The sequence below is a fragment of the Gadus chalcogrammus genome, chromosome 14 (genome assembly GCF_026213295.1).
Source record: "Gadus chalcogrammus isolate NIFS_2021 chromosome 14, NIFS_Gcha_1.0, whole genome shotgun sequence".
Classification (NCBI taxonomy): Eukaryota; Metazoa; Chordata; class Actinopteri; order Gadiformes; family Gadidae; genus Gadus; species Gadus chalcogrammus.
The window spans coordinates 11,140,909-11,155,602 of record NC_079425.1 but is presented as its reverse complement, the minus strand read 5'-3'; the positions used below and the strand labels follow the sequence as shown (position 1 = coordinate 11,155,602).

Genomic DNA, 14,694 nt, shown 5'->3' with positions numbered 1-14,694 from the left:
AAATCCACATTCTGCTCAAACACTTAATCGTTCCAAGACCCCGCTCAAAATCAGGCGAAGTGCCTGGCAGAGCGGAGAGCCAAATGCCATGCAGTCATATCCAGGGCGGGGATGGAGGGATCGATCTGCCAACTCAGGCTGGGCCTAAAGATATGCTGGTGGTCTTGGGCGCAACGCTGGGGAGGGCAGAGAAAGCTAAACAGGGAAGAGTGTGAGTCGGTGACAGAGGGAAAGGGGTGGTGGTGATGTTGGTGGAGGTAGTGGTGGTGCTGATGGTGGAGGTAGTGAATATGGTGGTGGGGGTCGTGGTGTTGATGGAGGTGGATGGGATGGTGGTAGTGAGATACTTAAGCATGAAGGAAAAGCAATGTTCCATCGCTGTAACAAGTGAGAGAGTACCTGACACAACAAGTTCTTAAGTAAAGAGAACTGACATGGGTTGGCAGGGATGCGGTGCATTTTTTATTTCCATTGATGCCATTGTACAATGATGAAAGTTTTAAGATTTTCTGTTTAAGTTTCACAAGTGTATTTGAAGTACAATATCTAACATTGGAAGACCTTATTGGCGTCTAGTTACCTTAAACTCGTTAGACACGTTTTGTTAGTGAATCAGGCTAAAGGATGTGTATGATATACAGACTGACTGAACACGTGTACGTTGAATAACGCACCGTTGCACGAATTCCCGTATGGGCTACCACGATCCTTTATCACGTTTCAATGATCGCATCGTTTAAGTCCTTAGATAGTCCGTGTTCCAGGTAAGATTCTGGCCAAATATCCCTTAGGACTATTACTCATAACGTCCGTATATTGCAGGCACACGTGCAAGCATAGCGATTCGTTACTGCATAACAATCAGGCCTAGATGTCCTATTGTAGGTCTACGCTGTGCAACCGATGGAATTCGACCGAAAACACATTTCGCATTTTCAACTTGAGATATTGGAAGTTGGCAAGTAGGCTATAGGCCTAATCACCGATGCTACAAGTGTACCGTTAAAGGTTACCAGCAGCTCAGTCTTCGGTCAGTTCTGACACCGGAAGATGTGGATTAAACTTTTGATTTCTTAGATCAATTATTGAAGACCGAAGCGGTGGACTTGATTATTTACTTTTTTACAATGTGAGTATGAAACATTGTTTCGACAACAAAGCGTATGCGTTTAAAAAGCTGCAACAAGTTTCTCCAGAACTTGATCGCAGTTACTCAGGGACCTCAGTGTGATATTCGTTACCTTATCCTACCTGGCTCTGCCCCATCTTGGGTGGGAATAAACAAGTTGTGCGTATCATGCGTTATAGGCCAATATCCTTTTGTCGAGGTGGGAGTGAGTGGTCACACATGATTCAAATATGAGTGTTCCTTAGAAGTTGTAGGTGCCAGTTATTAAAAAAAAAGGTGATTTCGATTTAATCATTGCATTGGCGATTTGCCCAACAAACACTGGGGAAAAACTTCGATTGCCTTCGCTCATTTCAATCACGACCACTAATGGCGTTGTCCGGGCTGAGGTATTGCGTATATCTATACAAGCTTTTCTGAAACACGGCTCTTGTTGATAGTTGTCCGTACTGTAGAGCCACCCAAGCTTGAAGAAGAAGGATATTGCAAAGGGGTTATTAGAATCATAAGTCACCGAAGTGGTGGGCGATCTACTAGCACTGCTGAAGTTCTCCTAGGATGACTTCAAACTAGACTATCTACCAGCAGCTGTTGGGAGTGAGTGGATATTAACACACTTCTATCTCCGGGACAGCGTATTGGGGGAAAATGGTAAGTAACATGGAAACATCATCATTAGAAGGGATCAGTACCAATAAATACAGTCGTGCTTGCTGTTTTGGTCTCACAACGCATAGCTGGATGCGGTGGACTCGTTTGGATACTTGTGAGAAAGTGGGAACAAGAGACTCTATGTCTGATGAGGCTGATGTTGACAAAGCTTTGTGTAGAAAAGATTGTGTGGCGTTTCTCGGCGCAGGATATGCCGGTACAGTGAAAAGAGGTAAGGCAATGAGGGGGAAAATCTTCCATTGTCTCTCTGTCGCGCAAAGTGTGGATCTGGTGTAATGCCATGCAGGCTTGTGCAATTGGCAACCAGGGATCTGTTTTATGCATGTATGTTTTTCTGAATGTTTTGTACAGGGAAAAAAGCAACATGTGCGTGTCTGTAAGTGAGCTTTTAACATGGTATTAAGAGCATGGAGGTATTGCATCGGTTGTCTGCTTTGATCTGTGTCATTTTGGCATGCCATTGGAGCCTTCGAGGCGAGATTTTTATTTTATTTTGTGTGTGTTTGCCGGCTCTTGGTTAAAAGACGTGTAGGGCTATTCTAAAGGAAATTATGTCCGACCAACATGTAATCAAATATTAGCAGGACAGGCACGACAAGGTGGGAAATTCACGTGACAAGGCGCGGGGAAGAAGGATAGTAAAGCACTTTCAAGTGGCACTCAATCCCAAACTATAGATCTGTGCCCCTATAGTTACCCTGGCTGTGTTATGCTTTCAGCACGTTGGACAGAGGCACCGGATTCTTGCATGGACTAAAACACCGAGTGGACGCCAACTCTCTCTCTCTCTTTGCCAACCCCTTGCCAAACCCGGGATTCTTTTTTCAACTTTTGGTAAGCCAATAAGCCCACTAAGGGGGGCCTGTGTTCTGAAAACGGATAACGAAAAAAAAGCGCTTGCCAGTAAAAAAGAAAAAAAAGCCAAACAAAAAAAAGCTTGTGCTTTAAAGATGTGTTGCGCCCGGTGATAGAGCATGTGAAAGTTGAAATGTTGGAGCCACTGTAAGGCGTCCGTTCTCTTGCCCCCCCGCTCCGTTCTCGCTAGTCTACCGCGTTAACTTTGGGACATGCAAGTCTTGGTCGTGGAGATCTAACCACGTAGTGGTTATCTGCCCTTATAAAAGGTAAGAGTCCAATCTATTGTTTCCATGTCACTCTTGCTTCTTTCGTATTTTTACGGTTTGGGTTTGGAAGATGAAGTTGTATTCAGCACATAGGGGATGTGCGCCTATGCGCTTGGAGTGATCTTATTGCCAGAATAGAGGACGCAATGCTATCTTAGTGTTATTTAATGGATTCGAGTGTGGTTGGTCAAGGAGACCATATTAGCATCACATTATTTAAAATGTTGATGGTGTTTAAATGCAGTGTATAGCTCGGACTAGGGCAAAAACATCCAAACAAATAGAACGGTGGTGTTGAGAAAAGGCTTTTCGAGCGCTTTCCGTACTTTGGGAACACCTAACCTGCTGCAACACCATTTGCGTAATCGTTGCGTTGTGCCTAATCATGCTCCCGATGTGGAACTTACTCTGCAGTCCTCCTTCTGCTCTGCACGAAGAATAATACGAATACTGCTGCATTTACCAAATATATCTATATCTATATATATATAGGCCTACATATCTATAAATATACATATGCCTTTCCATCCATTAATCTATCTATCTCAATCTATGTATTTGTCTATCTTTCTATCTTTCATCCTTCTATCCATCTACCAAGCTATCTTTCTATCCATCTATTTATCAATCAATTCATCTATCTATGTATCTATCTATATATATATGTCTATCCTCTTTCATTTGAACTGTTTAGCCATTTGTATAGACTATCAGATATAACTCGGCTTTGATTTCCCCGACAAAATCGCAATATAGCGTCGTTATCTCCGTCATCGCGATCAAATCACTTATGGTTTTACTACGACCGCTCCTTGGTTTCATTCATAAGGTGCTCCTACTCCCGCTCCTACTCCCGCTCCGGCTTCACCTGCTCCACCACCCCCTTTGTCCGCAGCTCCACACTTCACATTCCGCTCGGCCCAGGCAACGACCAAATAATTCAACACATATTAATTCGTAATCATCTTGACAAATACTAATTGTCGGGATATCCCGTGGGACTCCAAACAGTAACCTATGCAAATTATTATATAATTTGGTATGGAATTACAATACAACAAAAATAGGCGTGGTCTAACAGCTTCTATTGACAGATGTGAAGGCTAGAGATGGAGAGAGAGATAAGATGGCTTGATGTGTGCTTGTTTAAAGAAGTAGCCTGGATTTCTCTGGACAGAAAAATCATGTAGAGGATCCACATTGGGTTGTGTAGATAGCCTACCGGGGGATTCTGCTAGTTTTTATATTCCTGCTGCCCCACGACCGCTTCTTGCGCAAATAATAGGAGCCTATCTGTTTTTCCCTTTCCTGGTCAGACCATCCTGATCGGCTTATAATAGCGTGTACACACACTGCTGTTTTCATCCACACGCTTCTAGGGATATCCTACATTTCAAAAGCATTCCGCTGCTATTTCTGGATAAAAAAAATCATCTTCTGTATCCGAATGGAATCACTCGATCATTTCAATCAATGTCCAATATGGATCAGATAGACCCACAGTGGAGAGAGTGTTGTTCTTACTGATTACGATGTATGATTTATTTGTTGCCATGCATCAAACAACTCCTATTGCTTATTAGGCGACGTTGGGTGTTATAGTGCGCTTCTTTGGGCTAGAATCTACGTCACGCCATAATTAAGCCTGTCAGAATTGAAAAATGCCCATCGGCTGATTAAAATATAAAAATATTACATCTCCCATAAATAGCCTTGAATGAACAGTCATCCTACAAAATAAAATATTTTAACGAACGAGCCATGATTTGGTTTGAATTTGATTATAACCCATTTGTTTGGCCCTTATAAATAAAGTAGCGCGCGGGTAGATGGGATGTTACTCAAGCTGATTTGCAAATAATCGTCTAGTTTTTGTGTATCAGCTTCTCTTTTCGCCGTTTCTAAGGCGGCAGCGGTATAGTTTAGTATGAACACGGCGGAGAGCCGTGGGATGATGGTGTGGGTGTGGGCGTGTGGGGGGAGGGGAGCGCGGAGGCGGGGTAGGAGGGGGGTCTGTGGGGTGGCACGACACACTTTGTATGTATGAAGGTTTTTTTATAGAACTTTCTGCAATGTACGTCATCGGATGGGTCCATAAATGGGGCTGTGTTATCTTACCGAGAGTCTCCCATGCAGCCGGCCCCGCTCTCTCTCTCCCCCCCCTCTCTCTCTCTCTCTCTCGCTGCAGAGTTAGGGTGGGCGGCAATACCACATCTGATGGTAAGGTTTCATTCCGAACAAGATGAAATGCTTGGCATCACTTGACGAAATATCGGTGCTGCATTCTTTACAGATGATTCATAGACCAGGGGCGATCATATTCAAATGTAGGCCTTTTGTGTGTGTGTCTGTGTATGTGTGTGTGTCATGAAAATATTATAGCCCTATGTCTCGTTCTTTCTGTTCGACCAATGGTTGGGATTTTGGACTAGACATCTGGCGAAATCTATTTTAATGCAGGGTTATATATGAAGGGATTTTAACTCGGTGTGGATTTGTGAGTGTTGGTTCACAGGCCTGTTAATTTATCTCTGTATGTAATAGAAAGACGTTGCGCTATTTAAGCTATTATTTTTTTTTACTGTAGATTATATTTGCTAAAGGTGAGTCTGCTGTAGTGGATGTACATCGCACAAAGTAAGAAGCGATTTATCATCGACTGTCCCAATAACCCGACAATAAATTATTTTGTCAAAAAGATGATGGAAAATAGCCTCTGTAATTGATATGCCTATATAGGCTCATTATCATCAGCTATTGCTCTTGTCTGATGACGGTTCGTCAGAGATTATTTTTGCCGTTTTGAAAATAAGTGATGGGTATTTTTGTTTCTTTAAAGACGTCAGAAAACAATAGGCTGTTCTATTGTTAGATCATCCTCCATGTATGGATCGCAGAGGAACGCGTGTCCAGGTGTTGGCGTGACGCCACTGCGGGACATGGGTTCAAAGTGTTATGTGTTAAACATTTAAATAGAGTTCCTCACATCTTCTGACAATTAACCCAATTAAAAATATCAGGACGATTTGTGTTTCTAAACATCACATATCCTAAATAAATCAAATTTACGCCATGCGGTTGTTGTTGTTGAAGGGTGCCAACATATTTTATTATTATTATATTCATTTAAGTATATGTTTAAACTGCAGGCCTATAGGTGGGCGTGTTTATCTTTTTTCACAAGCCTGCATGTATAGCCACTGTTTCATGGAATGCCTTGCAGAACGATATTCGAGAGGTCTATTCAAATAATAAAAAATTTGCGGGGTTTGTTTTGCATTCTCCCGAGAATAGTTCACATGCACTTTTTACCTCAATGCTTTTTACTTATCATATAGAAAAAAATGCTCATGTCTATTTTAGCCCGCATGCAACGTGTGGGGATGTTCAACAAAAGTAATTAGGAAGAGAGAAGGATAGGAAAAAATCCCGGTGGATGCAAGAAAGAGGGGGGCAGTGTTTCACGATTTAAGATGATGACTAAAATCCATGGATCCATTTGAGTTTGTGGCAGTATTAACATAACCATTTCAGGAAATATAATTAATAACAACGGAAATGATGCAGATTGTGTTTGCCTTACCACCCTACACCAATTATTTCACAAGCAACAATTAGCTTTGAGGCTGAAGATTAGTCACGTGTTCTTATGTGCTTTCCCAGAAACCCTGTTAAGCGTCACCCATTCTCAGAAATGGTTTTGTATTGTAATCAGGTTTTCCAAAAGTAGCCTAATGTGTTTCAAACCTCCTTCTGGATGCCCGTCCACGGTCAGCATTGGGCCGTGTGGACTTGTCATTAGAGAGCGATTGGTAATTAAAGTAGGCTACTAAATTGGGATATAAGTCCTCGATTCTGCACCAATTTATTATTATTTGGCGTGGGTGTGACCCGATATGTGTTCCTAATTGAGGCAACTTGCACCAGTTTTCCACAGATATATTTGATGTTCAAACATCCAGAATCTTTAACAAAGTTCAAATGTGTCTGTTCATAAGCTCTACATATCCGTGTATCAAATACATCCGTCTACAGATTCTGATGCGTGAAACCTATGTCTTCCTCAACGCTCCGTGTTGAGCCACCTTCAGTTATGCGCTGCCTTTGCAGAAAAATGAGAGAGAAGCAGTGTTGTTGTTTTTTGCTCTTCTAATGGGATGCCAGGTGATTTATTTATGAATGACTTTGTTGGAACAACCCCCTTGTGCAGTGTGCGATCCCCCCCTCCTTCTTTTGGAGTCATGTCGCCGAGTGATTGCTGATGCAATACTTTGTCATCCAGAGTTTGCCCTCGCCTCCTGCGAGCCTTGGGGGAGGCTATATTCATCTTGGCATGATCCCCGGGTGTGTTGGAGGTGGGAGTGACTCATGGAGCAGGTGTGAGCTGCAGCATCCACTCCCGTACTGCCGCTACATGCCAAACGAGAGCCCTCCGACTCATCCGCTCGTGCAGAGAGGAGCCCCATCATAATACATCTCTTTACATTGGAGTACCTCCAAGCCACGGGGCCAATAAGCTGCTTGGCCCCTGATTGAGGACTTGTGCGGTCAGTAGGGGACTTTTTCAAAATGGCTAGTGCACACTGTGACTCACCAAATGGCAACTGTGACAGAAATATATATATATATACATATATATATATATATGTGTGTGTGTATATATTTATATATATATATATATATATATATATATATATATATATATATATATATATATATATATATATATATATTATATATATATATATATATATATATATATATATATATATATAAACATGATGGTTTGACGAAGGAACATATAGGCCTATATTATGCACCAAGACCAAAAATAATCCTAATCTGTATGCATATGTAAGGGTTTGGGGAATGTATGCTACACGTCAATATTCTGGTATAAGTGGTAATAACAGTGTTGTAACTCTGTTGAGGACAATTTAAGACAACAATAACAAATGGTAGTGCATTCTTATGTTATCATTGTATTGCAATGCTTCATTAGATGGCTACAGTGTTTCACGATAAAACTTTGTTTAACTTTATTCGTTTATATATAGGGCTTGGTCTATCTCTTCTAGAAATATCGTCGTAGGTGAATGAACATATAGCCTAGTCAACAATATGTGGGAATATAGACCTATCATTTGAGCTTATGCGCTCAATTTAATAATAGAAAAGGAAATGAGATACCATTGTATAGTTTGGTCTCCATTGATAGCCTATAATAGTACATCCAGCAGTGAACTTCGCAATTGCGCCAAAGTCTAAAACATGACCCAATGCGGAAGGCGGGGGGAGGGGGGGGGGGTATTGTCTGGGGGGGGTTATTCGACTTAAGTCCATGCCGTTAATGGTCGTAGCTTAGAGAAGGAAAAGGACAAAAATAAATGCAAATGAACGACCCATGAATGTTTTCTACCTCGGGGGGGCTCTTGTATCTTGAGCTCGGTGGCAACCAGTCAGCCGGCGGCTGGAGTCACATGTTGCGACGTCACCGTGTAGTAACTTACTGTAGTTGTAAAGGATCGTCATTCGCAGCGCGCTCCCGGTCCATAGTGCGGCTGCAGCTCCACAGCATGCAACAACTTCTGCTCCCCGCACCGTCTGCAGAGAAGCCGCGCAGCCATGGGACTCCATTTCCTCATCCATGCAATTTCCACCATCAATAATTTAATCTATTTGCTCCAAAGCTGAAGAAGACACATCACCCAAAGATATATCTCGGAGGTGACTGTGGGGGAAAATATTGCTCTTAAGTTATAACTCAGGGGAGTAGTCTTGACACATCCCAGATGACTCTGTCTCGTTGAGTGAGTCTCTTTACGACTGGGCAGTACAAAAAGGTACGTGTTCGCTTATGGGCTTGTTTTCATCACTTTCGCTTGTTTTCAAATTGTTGGGACGGATGTAAAGTCCGATCCTGATGGGGATTATCCATCTAACGCACGACCCGGTGGTGCAGCTCGACAAGGGATACGTGTAACCGAATCCTCTCGCTCATTAATAAAGAAGGGGTTATTATGTTGATTGGATTTCTAATAGAGTCCGGGAAAGGGAGCTCAAGTAGTCCAGCGTATACAGCAGAATGCTGTCGTGTGCTGAACTTAGTGATCTACTCGATCTGCCGTCAGAAAAAAGGTAAACTATTTGAACTATCCAACGTGTTTTTTTAAAAGCAACCGAGTCAGCCGCTGGGCCTTAACATCATGCATTCTGTAGTCCCATTTTAGCAATGTTTTGCTCATGACCAGACGAGGAAGCTTGGAACAATCCTCAGAATGTAGTCTAGCCTTTGCTCATTTATCCTCGCGCACCAACACCTAAACAAAGTAGGTTTTGTGCAGAATAAACAAGAAGAAGGAAAAACTAAGTGATTAACTCATTAAGACTTTATAAGAAACTTGAGACCCACGCGACAGTTTTTTTGCCGACCCATAGTTAGGTTAGAGTTCAGTCTAGGAGATGACCCTAAAAGAAACCTTTGTAGATTCCGAAAACATTTTGCTTTTCTTACTTTAAGAGCATGTGCCTTCATCACGAATCTCTTCCTGAGCGACTTGTTATTGCTGTACTGCTATGGGGCTATTGTGGAGTGATGTGTTCAAATGTAGGCTAGAAAATATCTATCTATCCATCTATCCATCTATTTATCTATCTATCTTATTTCACTGCTCTATAGGTGTGTGTGTGTGTGTGTGTGTGTGTGTGTGTGTGTGTGTGTGTGTGTGTGTGTGTGTGTGTGTGTGTGTGTGTGTGTGTGTGTGTGTGTGTGTGTGTGTGTGTGTGCGTGCGTGCGCGGGTGTTTGTGTGTGCGCCTGTTTGTGTAAAGGGAGTGTGCTGATATTCTAGTCCCTAACATTTCACGGTCTCAGGCGCCACCTAGCGTCAATGTTTGGGAACTGAACAACTGTTCTTTCCCACATGCGTGGTACTTGTAATGATTTTCTTGCGTGCCTGTGTCAAATCTAAGTGTTTATGGTAATCTAACCATTAAACTGCCTCAAGTGCCCGACGGCCTTTGCTGACGATGGAGAAAGGTATCTCTGTGTATCCAGTAGCATTACTTATTCAGGAAACAGTCTCTAAACAGACATTAAGCCTATAAAAGTTATACATCAATAATCAACTAATAATAACGTTAGGTAAAACAGCTAGCCATTACCCCTGTTGAGCGGGGAAGTTTGATGTGTCGAGAAGCTATCAAAGATGAGTCATCCTTGGTTATGGGAAGAAGATTAAGTATTATTTCGATCCCTCCTGTCAAACGTTTTATGTGGTAACAGTGGACCATGCCTTGAGGCTAAGTATAATTGAAATGCTTTGAAATGCTCATCTTCTAACTCATGTGCGTTGTGTGTCGAATTGGAAACAGCGCTCTCAGAGAAAACAAGCATCCACATGTGTCATCCATTACATATAAAGCCTAATTGCCTTTGCCTTGAATTGAGGAACAAATATGTGGTGTGCTACAAAACAGTATGTTTTTAGGCTTTTTACCTAAGAAGCGCTTTGAAATAACAAGCAATAATCTTAGATTCTCATTTAATAGTGTTACTATTTTATTTTATTCAAGAAGGGGTTGAAACTAATATCAAGTAGTCTGGACTGAAACACCAAAATGTGTCAACACTTGTAAAGAAGTGAAAGACAATGGCATGTATCCAATAATAATACCGGTCCTTTGATGCTTTAAAGGAAAAATAAAGACTTTCCAGCATCTTTCAATGGAGGGATTTAACACAATAACCTCCACATGACAAAAAGAACATGGGAAACAAAGCCTTTGTATAACAATCTAACAGGTGTTCATCTTGAGGTGTGAACAGCAATTCTTTCTTTTAGCCTCACCTGCCTCAATACTTTTGTCCCTGAATCAAGGTGTGTTTGCATTTCACATGCAAATATCAGTGCTGCTCTTCACCAGCAGAATGCGCTCAAAACATGATTCGGTAACAAGAAAAACCATGATAAATCAATTTTTTTAACAGCATTTTGTTGTTATATTTTATCTGTATTTATTCAGTTGGATTGTGTTTTTCGTCTGTCCTTGTTAATCATATACATTAATAGCCTTAAAAATACATTTGTTTAATTAACTGTGAATCTGACTTGGCCAGACTTTTCTTAAAGACATGTCAAATATGAAGAAAACAATGGTTTCTATTACCGAACTATAAGACATTATGAGCAAGTCCCGCAGCAGTTAAATGATTCACCGGCTATATTGCATAGTACCAGGATGTTGATCGAGAGCATCAGCCATATTGATTCTCCTGATGGAAACAGGAAATCACAGAAATAGAAATGAAATGGTTTGTTATTCCCGGTGTGAGGATACCCAGAGGAATGGCGAGCAATTGCACACTGATTAGTGGCATTACCCCCAACAACCTCCCCCCCCCCCCTTCCATTCCCTCCCCTGTGGAGACCTGCGAGAGACGTCATCACTGGTTGTTATGCTGCGAAATGACGCGGGTCGCTCTCTCCCCTTCCTCCGCCTCCTCCACCTCCGCCCCCCGCCCGGCTACTGCAATATTACCCGTGTGGTCTGTCAGGGAAGGTGCAGCACTCTGGCTGCTGCAGCTTCACCATTAGGTGTGACACCTAACAATGATCAGACCTCGCCCTTCACCACGATAAGCGCGTAACGGTGCCCTCTGCTTCTAGCGGCGCCCTGTGCTTCTAACGGCGGGTAATGGGACCATAGATTGAATGAGAAGCGGGTCAACGCAAACAACAGATTTTCTGGAATTCAATGTCTTATCTTTTGTGTCGAAGCAGCCTTTCGCAGGTCCGCTCAAAAAACAGACCTGAACATGGTTCCTGTGTTTTGACCTTTGTAACCCGTCGTCAACCAGGCGCCCCGCATCCAAAACCTAGAACGTCTCAAACGTCTTAGTGGCTCCGTTCTCATTTTCATAATGATTTCGAAAATAGGCTTTCATGAATAAAAGCCTAGTAAAAAGGGAAAAAGAAAAAGGTGTTGGGTTGGTGTGTTAATCCTAGTTATTTTAAGGGGCTGGTGTTGTTTTCGTCAGTGAGGGAAAACGCTCCCATCCCCCCTCTGCACACCCAGCCCTCCCCATGTCCTCTCGCCGTACGCTCTCACACTCCGGAGAAGCGCGTCACATAGCTCAGGGGCTGTGAGGCTCATTAAGAAGAAGGATGGGATATTCTGAATAGAGACTGAGACTCCCAGCACGTCTATTTATAGACCAGATATCTCTATGCCGGTCGCCGTGGTGTTGGTTAATTGCAGCAGCGGCCCAAGACGCCAATTAAGAATGAAACAAATGCTTTTGAGGTGGGGTTTGCTCCTCCCTTCTGTTCAAGTCTTTCTCTCCATCCCTTTCGGAAGGAGAGGGGAAGTGTTCCATGTTTATTCCCGTAGTCGGTTGGGACACAGGAAGGACAGCATGCCCAGTGCAGTCCAAGCCTCTCTCGGGCTATTTTTAAATGCCCCTCTCAGGCAGCAGAGAACTAGGTTTCTTTTCATCATAATTGCTGTCTCTTGTTCGTGTTCTGCTGGGATGCTTACCAATACAGTGATAAACAGGGAATCTCAGTGTGGCTTCAGGTAAGGGATGTATATCCATCCAACTGGCTTTAAAGTGTTAAGGACGTCTATGTCCGGCTAAGTCTGGTCTTGTGTCATGTGACTATTGTTCCCCCTGCAGTGCCTGCTAATAGTGTGGGCGATGCTTTGGAGCCTTGAGGTACTTAAGAGTGTGAGGCGCATGACGCATCTCTCAGACTTCCCGTATCCCATCCTATTAGTTGCTTCCCCTCCACTCTCATCACTCCCATGCCAGAGCAGGCGCGCCTCCTCTATAAATGCAGTTTCCCATTCATGAATATCCAGACCACTACAGGATCCTAACTGTGTGTCACACCGATGGAAAGGCAAATGTGGTGAAACAACCTGCTATTGCTGGACTTTGTTGGTCTCATCAACAACTGCCCACTGTTATTATTGCAATTATTTGTGAAATGTCCTATGGCCACTCCACAATTGGTCCCTTGGCAACAATTGGGGGTTAACTGACAGAAATGGAATATATTTATGTGAAAAAAAACAAAAGTCTCATATGTCTGCCATAAAACGATGACGACCTTGCCACCGACGGCACCTTTGCTTGATGACTTTCGTCCATTGAAATAACGCGACCCCGGCAGACATGCTTCTGGACTAACCTGACTGTCCTTGTGTTTTTCTCCCCTCCTATTGTTTCTGCAGTTCCACCAGGTTAGAAGAGTGATGACCATCCTGTTCCTTACTATGGTTATTTCATACTTCAGTTGCTTAAGAGCTGCGCCCCTGAGAGATGCCCCAGGCATGCGGGCCCACCGGACAGAAGGCTTCTTGGGCACTGCGGCGACCGAGGCCCGGGGCCACGGGACTCCGCAGAGCGGGGCCGGGCCGGGCCAGCGCGGGGCCCTCCACTCGCTCACAGACACGTTCGAGCAGGTGCTAGAGGAGCTTCTGGAGGTGGAAGAGGAGGCGGCCCAGTTGGGACAGGGGACCGAGAAGGGCCCGGCGGGAGGGGGCGTCCTGGAATCCCTGGTCGCCACGGAGACAAAGGATGTCGATCTGTACGAGTCACGGGTCATGATCAGCAACCAAGTGCCTTTGGAGCCGCCTTTGCTCTTTCTTCTGGAGGAATACAAAAATTACCTGGACGCGGCTAACATGTCCATGAGGGTGCGGCGACACTCGGATCCCTCAAGACGCGGCGAGCTCAGCGTGTGTGACAGTATTAGCCAATGGGTGACAGCTGTGGATAAAAAGACGGCAATAGACATGTCTGGGCAGACAGTTACCGTCATGGAAAAGGTCCCTGTCCCCAACGGCCAGCTGAAGCAATACTTTTACGAGACCAAATGCAACCCCATGGGTTACACAAAGGACGGCTGCAGAGGAATAGACAAGCGGCACTATAACTCCCAGTGCAGGACAACCCAGTCCTACGTGCGAGCGCTTACCATGGATAGCAAAAAGAAGATTGGCTGGCGGTTTATAAGGATAGACACTTCATGTGTATGTACATTGACCATTAAAAGAGGGAGATAGTGTATAACATGTATAGATTTTATTGAAGAGTTTGAAAAATGAAAGAGAAAAAATATCTATTTGTATATATACATAACAGGGTAAATTATTCCGTCAAATGAAAATTTTATGGACTGCATGTAAAAAAAGATGACGTTTATACAGTAAAAGTGATACTACAGTCTATTTATTGAACATATTCATGACCTTGTAAACAATTAAAAAAAAATCTGATCAGTCATTTGCGCCCAGTTCAAATTACTATATCACATTCCTCAAGACATTGTGACTTGTTTACGTTGCCAAGAATTAGAAAATGAAGGAAGAATCAGGCAAGGAAGGAGGGACAATTCCATCTTCAAAAGCTTGCATGCTGCTTCAATTGTGAATTGAGAAATCCTCCTCTAAAAAAATTAAGATGATGCCGACCAAAACATTTGGTTGACATAATCAGCAGAAAAACGTTTTTCCTCTCCAGTAATTGATCTGTTTACCGTCCTAAACCTCACGAGGTGATGTTACATACTATGTCAAGGTGCTGTTGTCAAAGCTTTGCTGTCTATTTTTTTATCCCCACCAGAGTACTATATATAAGATTATATAAGAATATAAAAGAGACTATATATATATATATATATATATATATATATATATATATATATATATATATATATATATATAATTTATTCATTGACATGTTTCTGGGATAACAATACTCA

General features: G+C 42.9%; 1 protein-coding gene across 2 annotated transcripts; it reads left to right on the top strand.

Moving 5' to 3' along the window:
- The first annotated feature begins 2,577 nt into the window (after positions 1-2,577).
- On the top strand, positions 2,578-14,584 carry bdnf (brain-derived neurotrophic factor). Of its 2 annotated transcripts, none has more exons than XM_056608201.1 (2): positions 2,578-2,635; positions 13,163-14,584. In XM_056608201.1, the coding sequence occupies exon 2, from the start codon at positions 13,184-13,186 to the stop codon at positions 13,994-13,996; it is 813 nt and encodes a 270-aa protein (XP_056464176.1). In that variant the 5' UTR covers positions 2,578-2,635; positions 13,163-13,183; the 3' UTR covers positions 13,997-14,584. The 2 variants fall into 2 exon arrangements, with proteins under 2 accessions (XP_056464176.1, XP_056464175.1); XM_056608200.1 differs by lacking the exon at positions 2,578-2,635 and adding an exon at positions 8,501-8,768.
- The last annotated feature ends 110 nt before the right edge of the window (positions 14,585-14,694 follow it).